Source organism: Teleopsis dalmanni, chromosome X (assembly GCF_002237135.1).
Source record: "Teleopsis dalmanni isolate 2A chromosome X, ASM223713v2, whole genome shotgun sequence".
Taxonomy (NCBI): domain Eukaryota; kingdom Metazoa; phylum Arthropoda; class Insecta; order Diptera; family Diopsidae; genus Teleopsis; species Teleopsis dalmanni.
This window is the reverse complement of record NC_051848.1, coordinates 72,350,276-72,364,880: the sequence shown is the minus strand read 5'-3', so window position 1 is coordinate 72,364,880 and position 14,605 is coordinate 72,350,276. Positions and strand designations below refer to the sequence as shown.

Below are 14,605 nucleotides of genomic sequence, written 5' to 3'. Positions count from 1 at the left end.
TCCCCTTGTAATTTTTACAAGGGGAGGATTTATGATCTCCCTTGCATACCAAACGCTTTGATGATCTATTTGTAGTATTCAAACACGGCAATTAATTCCGAGATTTTTAAGACCAAGAATGCACTTAAAAGTTGGGTCGTGAAGTCGCTTGATTGCCTCAGAGCTTTAGGACTCTGATTGCCTCATGTTTTGTTGAAAAATAAGTTTCACAATAAAGGCTTTTACAAGAAGCCGTTTATTATCGTAGCAAAGCAAAGTAAACTCCAGGCACTACCAAAATTATCCTCAGATACGATTTAATGAGCAGATAAAAAAATTTTGGCAATTCGCAAGTGATTGTTTATTTACCACTTCATTGAATAATTGAATTGAATAAGAATAGTCACTCTTGGTAACTGTATTGTTGCAGATGATAGTGATGGAACTTTCTAAGAAAATCGAAGCGTGATTAATCCTGTGTGAACTAAGTTTATCAGCTTAGTCCCCGATAAGGACACCGATAACCACGATAACATCAGCTCTTTTAATGCATTTAAAAAAATCATCACTAATTACATATTCTGTAGCAGCATTCGGCATAGTGATTCAAGAGCATTTATTTGACATATCATTATATAGAATACACTCAGATAATATTATATTGATACCTAAATTGGTAAATTTATTGCTTAGAATAAACCGGTGACAAGTTTATTTTGCGACTCCAACATTCTCTTTCACTTTTTGTTTTAGTCTAGTGTCACTGATTTACCATATGATTTCATCATTTCGCCTTTACCATCTGTCCATCGATACTATAAATCGTGAAAAACATATCGCATAACAAATAAGTTATTCCAAAAAATTTACTTATATTTTCTCTTGCAGGTTTGGTTTCAAAACCGAAGAGCCAAATGTAGGAAGCATGAAAATCAAATGCAGAAAGGTAATGTAAAATAATTAAAATCTTTATTTTAAAAAACAAACAAATAAAATATTAAGTTAATTATTAAACTAATATTAAACTATAACAGTGTACTTTGAACACCGTAAATATTTTATAGTTTAATTGTAACTGTTCAAGAAGATTAGCGACAGATACAGGGGGAAATTATTTACAACAATCTGGTATGCATGCGGTAACTATACTGTCTATACTGGGATAGCTCATGGTTTTCAAGAGGTGCTACAGGAATATTTTTTTGTAACCGTAAATTTTTTCGTAATATAAATTTTAAACACTGGTTATTTTTGGTTTAATTCTTAATTTTTTTTTTCTTAGTTTATTATATAATATAAGTTATTATATAAAAAGTATATTAGAAAATAGATCAACGTTACCGACTGGGCCACGTTGCTAGGTTATTAGATCAATGTTACTGACTGGGCTATGTTGCTAGGTAAGGAAATCAACATTACCGTCTAGGTCACGTTGCTAAGTTAGGAGATCAAATTTACGTCTGCGTTACGTTGCTAGGTTATAAAATCAACGTTACCGACTAGATCACGTTGCTAGGTTATAAGATCAACGTTATCGACTAGGCCACGTTGCAAGGTATGGTTAATCCTTACCGACTAGGCCGCGTTGGTATGTTACAGGAAATTAACCAAATTATCTTGTCCAAATAATCTTTGCGAGTTCTCCAAAGTATCTGTTGACAATGCTCCTACTAAGTGTCCTGCTGTAAGGGCAATAACGATGTGAACTGCTGTGAGTCCTGTAACCCGCTGTAACCGTTGTGACTATGTGAGTTGTTACACGTACTGCGACGATGTGCACTGTTCTAAGTGCTGCGACGAAGCGACGAAGTGCTGCAGTAGCACCTGTATTTAGAAATTATCATTATTGACGAACTCATATGGAAGTTGTTCGAAATGAAAGGAAGGATTGCATACCGGTCAACAAAGGTGCCTATATAAATCAAAAAACATCTTTACTTTACTATGTCAATGTCAACAGCGACGTGAATCCCACGATTCTCAGTATATTAATTTGTTGACAGAAAGTACTTTGTTTTCTCCTCATTTACCAAAAGACCCATTTGTTTCGCTTGTTTTTTTAAGTTGGATAATGCCGCACTGACGACGCGGGTCTTCAGACCAATGTCGTCAATATCGTCGGCATATGCAAGCAGCATTACACTTTTGTAGATTATTGTGCCAGTGCGGTTTAAATCTGCTCATCGAATTATCGTTTCAAACATTAGGTTAAAGTAATCACACGACAAGGAATCACCCTGTCTGAAACCTAGTTTGGTATCAAACGGCTCGGAGAGGTTCTTCCCGTTTCTAACAGAGGTGGTGGTGTTGTTCAACGTCATTTTACATAGCCGTATAAGTTTTGCTGGGATACAAAATTTAAACATAGCAGAATGAAGAGTGCTTCTAGTCATAGTGTGCTCGGCGTCGACAAATGAATTCGACAAATAGATAGATTGCATTGATTAGCTTTTATTGGATCTTCTCTAAGATTTGATGCACTGTGAATATTTGGTCTAGGGCAAATTTATGAGGTTGAAAGCCACACTAATAAGGTCCAATCAGTTTGTTAACGACTGGCTTTAATTTTTCACATAGTATGTTTGATAGAATCTTCAATACGATATTTAAAAGCATGATCCTATGATAATTGGCGCATTTTGCAGAATTACTTTTTTTGTGGATTGGGCAAAGCACAGTTAAGTCGTTGGTCCAATCATTGGTTGGTCATACATTTTAATAGCTCTTCGCCACAAACTTCAAACAGCAAAGCCGGTAAACCATCGGTGACTTCAGTTTTGTTGTTTTTGAGCAGTATTATAGCTATTTGAATTTCATTATGATCGGAAAGCGAGACAATTATTTCATCGTCAACGATTGAATATTCTTGATCATATTTACTTTCTTTCACATCCCTACAATCTACCACCTAAGGAAAGCGTTCCTTTTAATTTTTTGACTTTTGTGAGCAGAGGTAACCTATTTAGAAAAATTTTTAAAGAATTTACCACAATAAGCACATAAATACCCACATGACATCACGAATAATGACTACTAAAAATACTACTTAAGCAAGAAAAAGCGGTCATTGCACTAACACAAAACTTATAAAAAGTGGAAATGCTGAAGACGAAGAAGCGGCAGTCAAGAATTGATAGGGGTATTCACTCTCTCTTGTAAACTCATTGCAGGGAGCACGAAATGCAAGAATGCTATGCAAAAACTGCAAGACTGCGAGAACACCTCTGTTGCAGAATTGTATCATCAAAATGAATCAGCTGTTTTTGCAGTCGATTCACATTGAGCAAAGAAAAATAAAAGTATAACAATGCCGCGAACAAGTGAAATACAAAAATGTATAGATTTTTTAATTGAAAATAGTACTTTTAATATTCTGATTGAAGGTATTAACATGTTGTTAATGTAGTTTTCACTACTATATAGTTTCTATTTGTTAGATGATGCAAATTACTGGGAAGTGATGGAGCAATTAAATGAAGACCTTTTGTTTACTTTAGTAAACCATCACAGAAATCACCAACCCGTACCAAAATCTTCAAGAATTTGATGAAGGCCGTTTTTGTCAGATGCTTAGAGTAAATTGGAACGTATTTTCCTTAATAGTCTCACTAATAAACTATTAAGGATTGCTATTGTTTTATATCGTTTGGGTTCATCAGGCGAAAATGCGGCTATTCGTAAAGTCGCTACACTATTTGTTGTTGGAGATATATGTAATAATAATATAATATAAAAATAATTAGTATAATAAAAATATAACTAATTCTTAATTTATTATTGTTATTTGTTATATTTTTTATCGAGGGGGGTAGTGGGGTTTTGCACAGCAGAACGCACGACTTTCGGTGCAGAGCTGGATGATGTGTTGTCTGCAGACGATTCAATAAAAAAAACTTCATTGCCTAGCGCAGAACTAGTTGGTGGCTATGGCAATGTTTCCGTACAAAATTAGACATGCGTCCAAACACTTCATTCAATAGTTCAAAATGTGAACAAATTTTCGTAAGTTTCGCTGAAATTGATAAATAGATAAATTAATTCACAAATGTATATGTATATAATATTATATTTGTGAAAACTTAATTAATGGTCACATCGATTTAAATTATTGAACGAAACGCATGTATATAGCATAGCCATAGATTAACATATCTCGAAATTTTACTAACAGTCAATTCATATTTAAAAATGAGAAGCAACAAATGACAAAACAGCTGATTTCCGCCATTTCTGGTTTGTTGCAAGCAAATATACATAGGTTTCAGCATTGGAAGATTGCACGCAATTGCACGAAATTTTGTGCGTGTATTTTGTTGTTGTTATTTGCATTCTCGTACAATCTGTGCATTTCGTGCACCTTGCAATGAGTTTGCAAGAGAGAGTGAATACCCCTGATGTTTTAATGTGCAAAAAAAATCCTTAAACACTAAAGCCAAATTTGAACTTGCAGGATTTGACGTTGCGATTTAATGTATGGAATGTACTATATTTGTTAACACTTCAAGTAGTCCAAAAAAACTAACGGCAATTTGCCTTTTGTACCATCACATATTTTTAATAAATCGTTAACAAAATCGTAAATGAGACGATAACAATTTGAGAACTGCAATTTAATTATAAACGAAGTGTTTTGATCTTCGTCTAATACGCCAATCCATTTTAATAACCTTTCGCTTGTGTTTCTTTTTGGCTTTATTTTGATGTGCTTATTCAATCTAAACTTAGCTTCAAGACTTATGCTAAAATATTGAACAGTATTTGCGTATAGAATTGGAGTTTCTAGTAGCATTATTAGATGATAATTTGATGAACAGGGATGTTTCTGTAGCTAATTTGTGACAAGTCAACAGATACATTTCTGTTGACCACATAAGCCAAATCCAAATAAAAACATTTATTTAACAATTTAAATTTTGTTTCCCAATTTCAACTTAGCGCAAAGAAAATTATTAAGAAAACTATAACAATCGAAAGTTATCCAAAATTCTTCAAGTATTTATTTCAAATATATTTTTCGTTAACAAATAAAGAAAGAGTACATAATAAAAATAAAACCATATTCACGTCATTTATTAATCACTGTCCTGTATTTGCCAACTCCTTAAGTTCATGTTTTTTGCAATATTCATAAATAAAGAGCATGCGCATAAATGATAATAGTTTGGTTCATACCCTTTTTTATTCCACTCGGTTTACATGACTAATAAATCCTAGTGGGTAGTATACATATTACGTTGTTTGAAAAAATATAGTTTTAAGTTCATGGACTAAGTTAATAGTTCAATAATTGCTAATTGCTATAATTTTTTTTCTATGATTTGTCTATGATTGACCAAATTGTTGTACCTCTAATTGTTTTGTGATTCATTCAAAGATTTTATTTAAAAAAGAATACTAAAAGCAACTAAAAGACTAGGCACCAATCGAACCCTTCCGTTGATGAGGTGCTCCTTCAAGCTAAGCATCAATCATGTATTAGGAGTATAAACTGTTAAATAATTTACTAAAAGTAAATATATATTATAACGATTTTAAAATTAATTATCTATTTTAAAGCGCCTTTTAACAATTTTTTCCTAAATTTCCTCTCAACCAAAAAAAGGAATAAGTTATTATTACACATCAGAATATAATTTTAATTTCGATATTTTACTTTGTCTACATTTAGACTAGACTAGACTAGCATATTTTTATACGAATTTTGCATGAAAAATGACACATATTACTGCTATTTGCTATGACACAATATTCAGACTATAGTTTAGATTATAACTTTTTAGAACCATATTTACTGTACATTTGATGTAGCAAATTAAAGTTATATCCCACTGAACACTCACTTCAATGCAAATATGTATACACAAAAGATTCTGCACAGAATAACATTCAATTGATTTTTCAACCAACCTCAAACTTTTATTTTGAGGTTAAAGCGTTATATTTGAACGACAAACTAAAAGCTCGAACGAAAAGAAATATGCATACACAGCGGGACATAGATTACTTCCCAACTGAACATATCGAAAAAAATAATGCGACAAATACTCAAATAACAAGCAATAACTTTTAACTTCTACAAACGAAAGTGACGGTATCAAATTAAAAAAAATAAGCTCAACAGGCCAATGTATCTGCTGTGTTCGATTTTTTTAGCTGCATGAGAACTTAAAATGATAATGGAAGACAAAAATATTGTTGGAATAAAATTTTTTTTATTATAATCTGGTAAAGAATTTTATGGCGTTAATTTTTTGAATATGATATCCATTCAGCGGCATATATCCGCCGCGGCTACGGGTTACATGGTTCATTCGATCAGCCCAATTTTTTACTATTTTATCCAATAAATATAGCTATATGAGATCGATTGTGTCAATGATGGTATGAACATTGGGTTCCAATGCTTCAAGAGTTGCTAGTTTTTTAGTTTGTCGGCATAAACCAATGATTTAATGACTAATGATAGTCCCATAAAGAGTAATTAGTCCTTTCTCAGTTCTCTCCTCAATGTTCCTTCTCCAATATAGTTAGGAGTCAAGGACGACGTTAACGTATTTAGCCTCCGAGGAAAGATTCAGTGCAATTTCATCTAGTTTGGTCAAGGTGAAAGCATGTATTTTGGTTTTCCGTTACTTTCAGTCCATCAAAAAATTTTCAAAAATGCCAATTCTATGCGCTCACTAATCGTTGACAAATATTTGCCTGGGATTAAAATGCCAACGTAGTCGTTGAAGGCAACAACTTTTGCCATGAAAATCAATAGGATTTCGTCGACTACCAAAAGTCAGAAAAGAGGCTGTGTGGAGTATCTCTTGAGTCCTCTTGATTTACGGAGCCCGTTCTCATATTAGTGTTGATGACTCTACTCTCAATCATTGGACCAATCCATACTACTATGAAATACTCGACTCCACTTTTCCGTAGCGCTTCTCGGATCGCATTCGTATTTACGTTATTGAAACCTCCTTCGATATCAAGGAAACCTGCCAAGGTGTACTTCTTTAGTTCGAGTAACCTTTCAATAATGCCAACCACTGTCTATTGTGCGGATTTTGATTTTTCCTTTCATATGTAAGTAAATATGTCTCTGTAATGTTTTCAAAATAAATTCCTGTGGGTTTGGTCTTAAAGCTTCAATTTTTAACCGCGTTCGATAAATTCACTTTATTTTCAATCGAAGCGATATCCTTAACGTACTTTGTTTCGACTTTGGCTTGCCCTTGTTCTCCTGTTGAAATAGCTGTAGCGTGATCCTTTTCAAACTTTTCTACAGCCTTTTCATGCTTCCAGACTAATTCCTTCGACCTCTTTGTGAAAGAGGAAGAGTTTCTCGTATGTTGTTAACCTGTGATAACGAGTCATCCTCGGTTGCTGCATCGATGCGCAAGTTCAAAAATCGAGATCTAATTTGATCTCTCTCAATCTTCCCTTCCAAGACTCCATTCCTCCCAAAGTTGGCTTGGAGACCGCGCCCTATCCAGTTTTAGTATTTGAAATTAAAATAGAATCTGGATTTGCATTTAAATTTGAAATTGAAATTGAAACTAAAGAAAGATCACAGGATATCATTTTGCACCGTAACATTAGAATTTTTTGATGACATTAGCCATGCAAGTACCTCCTCCCTGTAGGGTTACATTATAAGTCCGCCACCCCAAGCACAAAAAGACTCGGACTCAACCGCCTCTAACATTGAGAAAAAAGACGTCGTTGTGTGCCGCCCCTATTTTGGGAAAAACAAACGCACACGCAGGCAGCTTTTAGTTGGTTGCTCAGCAGGCGGCGTGTCTAACATGGGAAATCTTACCTGGAGGTAGCATATCATTGTATGGCCACCCTCGTTAATGAAACCCGACAATTCACTGCAGCACTAGGACCCCACAACACGACAAGGTACCTACCATGTGGGGGTATGTCTTACCTCGAGAATGTTCTAAGCTCTATCCCGCAGTGGTCGCAGTGGTCGCAGTGGTAATATATTAATTTGATTTGGATTGGTTCAAACAACTAAGAGATTATATAATAATACAAGCCAGCGATAGCTTTTCGAGTGTTATTGCTCAGCACATATGTCGGAGCAGAATGTTATAGCATAGTGAAGTTACTTCTGATTTCAAACTGTTCCACAATGATTGCTTTTCCGAATGCAGATGGAAATATTTCTGAGATATGGTATGCTTTTCGTAAGACAGGGACAATTATCACAGTCACTGTTACTGAAAATTACTCGCTGATATAACAGTTCGCTATATGGGGCGAACTAACGTAATACGTTCTGATATGAAGTTTCTGTTCTTCGCTGATCTTTTAGCACCAGCTCAGTCATTAAGGTAATGTTATTGATTGCTAACTGCGATTCAAGACGTTCCACATGCTGATTCTGAGAAGAATTCAAGATCATTAATAATTCCTTTTTAACTTGCAATTTCAAACATAAACAAAATAAATATTTATAAATAAAAACTGGTGTTCTTGTATTCATTATTCGTTTTTTGATTATATCTACGTTGTTTACTTACAATCATTTTAAATCGTTTAAATCGTTACATTTCAATTCTGCCAAACTACGCATGAATTGACATTAGTTTGTTTGCTCAGCTGATTGCAAGCGAAGAAGTGCAAATTCGTTGCATATACGAAGATCAATCAGTGTTTCAATTGTTTTAATTAATAACTGGCGTTACGCCAGTTAAGAAGCAATGTGATGCTTGTGATGATTCGAAATGTCACTCTCAATCCATAACAAATAAAATGTTTTCTTTTCTATTGTAGTCGATTAACAATATCGTCAGCTAATTTATCACAATTCACTAATGATAAACTCAAATCTAACTTTTAGTAATCGTTGTGACGACGTAACTTAAAACGAATTATGAGTGTGATTATATAAGACAAATTATTATGTACATACAAATGAACAGTAAGTATTGTAGTAAACTGTTGCACTAAGCTGAGCCTTAAAACTTTTAATATTAATAAAAACGTACCTGTAGAGCAATTATATTTAAGTTCAAAATATTTAATACTAAATATTATATTAAAAATATTAATATTTTTATTTAATAATTTGTAATTTAACGTCAGTTTTGACGGTAGTGACTATTTCACATAATAACGTCTATTACATTTTGTTAGATGTTAATGTTTTTATGTTATTTTCAGGACTAGTGATAAAAAGTCAAAACTGCCCAATATCAACGCATGTAGAAACTAGTCGCGTCACACCTTATGTTAATTTTTCTACTCTTCGCACTTCATCTACAACTTTTGCAATCGTTCAATCAAATTCATTATCTACTTTAAGAGATTCCGAAAATGATCTCAACGCATCATTATCTACGCAACATATCTCCTCGAGCTCGATAACCGCAGCCGCAAGTATTTCAGCTTTCGATTCTGCGCTTATATCAGTAGCTCAACAGGTAATTAAATTTTTAATTCATCTTTTGATTTTTTTTATGAAAGGTAAAATTATGAAAATACATAAGTAACATACATAAGTAGTTTAAGAAAGATACTAATAGCTTCTGTAATAACACACAGAATAGTCGCAGTCTAACGTCCAACATAAAATTTTGACAACGGCAGCAAATAAAAAATCAGAGAATCTTAGTGGTATCAATCCTGATGCCTTTTCTTATAGGCTTCCTTCGTTATCATCTTCCGTGTGTGGATTGTGATGCGATATTCCTTACATGGGGTACAAACGCTGCGCATTTCCTTGTCCCTCGTTGGTGCTGCAGCCGCTCCTTACATGGGGTGCAGTCGCTGGCACTTCCGACTTTCTCGTTGACGCATTAACTGCTCTCATAAGGGAAGCAAACATTGTGCACTTGCGCGTCCCTCGCTGTCATTCCGGTGTGGGTCTACTCTAACACTTAGTTAGAGTCAGCGTCTACTCGGCTCACCCTCCGACGCCTGACTGGATTTTAGTCGCCATGTACGACAGGTATGCCTTACCACGGGAATATTCTATCCGCTATCCCGTAGGGGTGAATATCTTGTGTGTGTGTGTATTTTGCTTTAGGTTTGATCACGAGAGGCACTTCTTTTTTAAATTCTGCCACTTTTTTAATTCTTTTGAGTTTGTTTGCCTTTAGTGCTTTTACATATGAAGCTTCCTGTGCACTACTTGGTTGTAAGGCGCTACTTTGGACTTCTTTTAACTCTTCCCAGATATAATTGTTTTAGTTACTATTGCTTTAAATTTCCTCCGGAAATTTTTCGTTCTGAATTTTAAATATTTCTGCGAATTCAAGAATTTTTTTAACTTTCATAGTATTCTCTTCACACACAGGTTTCACTTTTTTCAAATTCTCCACGCACTGGCTGAATTTTGTTTAATTGCCGTTTGCAAGGAATTTACCTCATTTTCGCTCTTTTGTTGGGCACTATAACAATTCTTAGCTAGCCTGTCTTATTCTTTTTGAATAAACGAGACAAAGTTAACTGGTCTTAAACCACAAAATGAATATAATCTATCTACAAGTAGATAGGAAACTTCTTTTCGAACAATTTTGTCTACCATTTCATTACCTGAAATTCTAACGTAAGCCCAAATCCATATGGCCCATACCTAATTATATTAGCTAACAAAATTTAGCTCATACTTCATCAGAACTCTTAATAACCTTTTATGAAAATTTAATATCAAGTAACACCTACTTCTCAGTTGGGTTAGTTTCTCTTTAGCTCCAACAATTTCATTCAAACACACTTCATTTTCACATAAATTTCTGCTTGAAAAATAGTTGTGCTTTTGTGTAGTGGTTCTACTATAGTATTTGACACTGCTCAAATACCTTTTCTTCAGATCCTTTGGTGAGGAAATAACCGTGCTGACACATTCTATTCTATCTTGCAAGTTTTAAATATATCCTTTCATCTATTTACATATAAAGCCGGGCTTTATATTCCACAGCTATGAAATTTCAGAAATGATGACAACTGACCCAATGATATCTTTCTTGCGTGAAAATATAACGTGTTTAAAACTAGACAGAATCTGAGTTTGTCAATAGACACTGAAGACAGACTAAACTGCTGGCATGAGTGTAAGGTCCATTATTCTAAAATCAAAAACATGACCATGAAATACGAGGTTTGAAACTGCAACCATCCGGAAGACCTAGCACATGTGGCAACATTCGGTGAATCAAGCACATCCACACACACTCTTGTGACACGAAATAAAAATGTCATTTAAAAAATACTTGAATAACATCATTAAAGCGATCAAACAAAGCAGATAGCCGTACTATCCCATAACAATCCTTTAGCTTTGTTTTCAACCCATAGTGATAGAAAATCAACTAAAAATAATAAGTTGAACTGTCAGTGTAACAGTATTGAGTATCTTTTAAAACGAAAAGGCACTTGTACTAGCTAAATATCTAAGTAGTCAAGAAGAAACCCATCGCATAGGGCCAAATAACAACCTAAATGACAAAGCTATTCTGCTGATAAAAACCAAAGAAGCAACTGGAACATCAAAAAGCTAAAGTTAAAAATATCTTTAGGAAAATATTATAAGTAGAGAGTGTTGTGTTGAAAACACTACCTTCAAAAGGAGTGGCTAAACTTGCATAATTATTTAATAAGGGGATAAAATTAAATTATGTCCTAAGTTATTGGAAAGTTGCTGAAGTGGTGATGATTCTAAAACCAGACAAGGACCAACATTTTCCAGCCTCGTATAGACCCATCTCACTTCTCCCAACTGTATGAAAATTATTTGAAAAGGTCATTTGTAAAAGAAAAAATAGTTTAGCAAAGGAATCTTATCCCAAATCATCAGAGTTACGCACGAAATCGAAAAGGCCTTAGAAAACAAGAAAACTTGTTAAGCTGTGTTTCTTGACATCTCAAGGGCTTCTGACAAAGTCTGGCATTCCGACCTGATACATAACCTAAACACTATTCTGCCACAGCAATACTGGATTCGTATATTGGCACAAAGTGCTATCGAGCTAAACTATATGACGCTTATTCTCAATTATATCTTATAAATCGCGGGGTCCTTCAGGGATGTATTCTAGGCCCATTGAACCTGTTGTACTTATATGGCTTTACAGTGAACTCAAGGTGCATTGTGGAAACTTTTGCAGATGACACGATAATAATGACTACAGGTCCAAACAATAAGGTGTCTACCACCACGCTACAAACAGCTCTTCAAGGAACCACGTAGACTTTACTAACAGAAGAGATACTCAAATTTTATTATTTCTAAACAGCGTAAAAATTCCAGTTTCGAATTCTGCGAAATATCCGGGTATGAAACTAGATGCCAAACTAAGTTGGAAGGTTCACATCAAGAAAAAATTAACTGAGTTAAATATTAGATATAAAAAACTAACATGGCTTACTGGAAGGAGATCTAAAGTATCTCAGCAAAACAAACAAGTCTTCAAACCTATACGGCGTCCAAATTTGAGATTGTGCAAAAAAACATATAATAGATATGACACAAAGGTTCCAAAACAATGCACTTAGGGATGCAGTTAACGTTCCGTGATATGTGAAAAATGCTGATCTACATCGTGCCCTTGAAACACCTTTTGTCAAGCAAGAAATACAGAAGGCTGCTAAAACACATTATGACAGACTGAGTCAACACTTAGATAGCAGTATTCCGGCTTTACTTAGCGATGTTACACACAAACGTTTAACTTACTTTAACCCAAGGACCTTTTGAGGCGTTTCAACCGGCAAGGAGATGACTAGCTCAGATCTATATGCTCAGTTTAGATAAGTAACATTACTTTTAAGATTAAATTAAATAACCTCTTGTTAGTCAATATGACTAGTTGTTGTTTATTTAAACTTTGTGCTTTGTTTGAGTGAAGAACGTAAATCATTATATAGTGAAATATAATAAAAGAAACAATATCAATACTGTGATGTGACAAATTTATGAATTGTTTTACATTGCATCATTTCACCTTTTTTAAAATATTGCATATTAAATAAAACAATTTATCCTCACACAGTTCATTATCAAAATTAAGCATATTATGTTATTTATGAAATTTTTGTTTAAGTTTATCTGCTTAAAATTTAAGATGCAACAAATTGTTTTTTCATAACTCTACCATTCCACCTCAATATCATTTTTTATATGAAAATACGAAAAATACAAATTTATAATATATAAAAATTTAACATTTGAAAATAAAATTTTACTAACAGTTTATTAGGTATAAAAAATAAACAAAATAGATTCAATGTATTTTAAGTTCTAATTTCAATTACTTGAAACTTTCTTTCAGTATGCAACTGCTCTGAGAAATAATGGTTCATCTGGTTTATTTTCTTTATCTCAACATCCAATAAACTTAGCAGCTATAGCATCAGCTCAAAGTAAGAGTTCCAGCATAGCGGATTTGCGAATGAAAGCAAAAAAACACTCGGAATCACTTGGTTTACCTACAGAAAATATTATATAATAATATTTCTTTTTTTTTATTTTAATTCTTAAATAAATTGAATATACAATTTTAATACAAACGGAAATAAAAATTTTTTTATAAACTGTATGACCTAGATAACGAACCCATTTTATTCGCACGCATTTAAAATACTATGCACCAAAAATATACCTGCAGAACGCCACGTAAGAATTATAAAGCACGAATTGTATTTCCTGTTGGATGCAGAAGATCTTTCTCGATGGGTAACGCTCGCATGTTACTTGTCACCATCGGTGCCGTAGTGCTGAGCATAAGTTGGAGCAGCCGTCAGGAACATTTTTTTTCCAGTTTAGGTCAAGTAGTTCTTGAGAACTGAAAGGAATTTTCGTCTGCACAGAATTTTACTGTATTGAAAGTCATTCCCACTAGGTAAAAAAAGCTTACTCCTAAACCGAGATTTGGGTTAGAGCAAATGTTTTCAGTTGAGATAGGGCTTCGCAAATTCGGGTTTAGTATGGTGGCGTGCCCTATGTTAATTCTAGATAACCGGAACAGAGTGTTGAGTCTGGGCTTTATTCTATTAAGAGTCATTACTACTAGGTATACAAAGCTGAACCCCAAATGGAGATTAGGGTTAGAGCAAATGTATTCAGTTGAGATAGGGGTTATCATGTTCAGATTTAGTATAAGAGCGTACCCAATGTGATTTCTAGACAAGCAGAAGATAGCATTGAGTCTGGTTAATACTAATTTAACTTGTTACCAGAAACCTAGAAGGTAGGCAATAAAGCAATTTTAGGGCTCCAATAAACCCTCAGGTACAATTAGGTCGGCCTTATATTATCAGGCAATTTTATATAGCACACCTTCTTAATCGCACCCCTGTAAAAACAGCCATATAAAGAAGAATTGGTATAATGATTGCTGTATAGAGCCAGAGTATGATTCAATGATAGCTTAGGATACTCGTGTGGGTTTTTATATTGTAGTAGGAAATATCTTAGTCTTCAACCTAAGATTAGAGTCAAGTACATGACGCAAATACCTGACTTTCCTTTTTAAGCTAAGCATGTGTCTTCAATTTAAAATAAGAAAAAGGTAAAAATATATTACCGAATTCACCGCACTATTTTGTCACAGTGACGAGTGAAGAATTAATAGTTTTCATAAAATTTATCTGACGTAACGAAAGTAATGTTTACAACTTTTTTATT

At 33.9% G+C, this 14,605-nt stretch overlaps 1 protein-coding gene across 1 annotated transcript in view; it reads left to right on the top strand.

The window, feature by feature from the left end:
- Positions 1–13,427, top strand: part of LOC119688543 (short stature homeobox protein 2-like) — a 48,557-nt gene extending 35,130 nt beyond the window's left edge. The window contains exons 3-5 of the mRNA XM_038103217.1: positions 868–925; positions 9,142–9,401; positions 13,251–13,427. Coding sequence (XP_037959145.1) covers positions 868–925; positions 9,142–9,401; positions 13,251–13,427 — 495 coding nt within the window. The remainder of the gene's footprint in view (positions 1–867; positions 926–9,141; positions 9,402–13,250) is intronic.
- Positions 13,428–14,605: the final 1,178 nt, after the last annotated feature.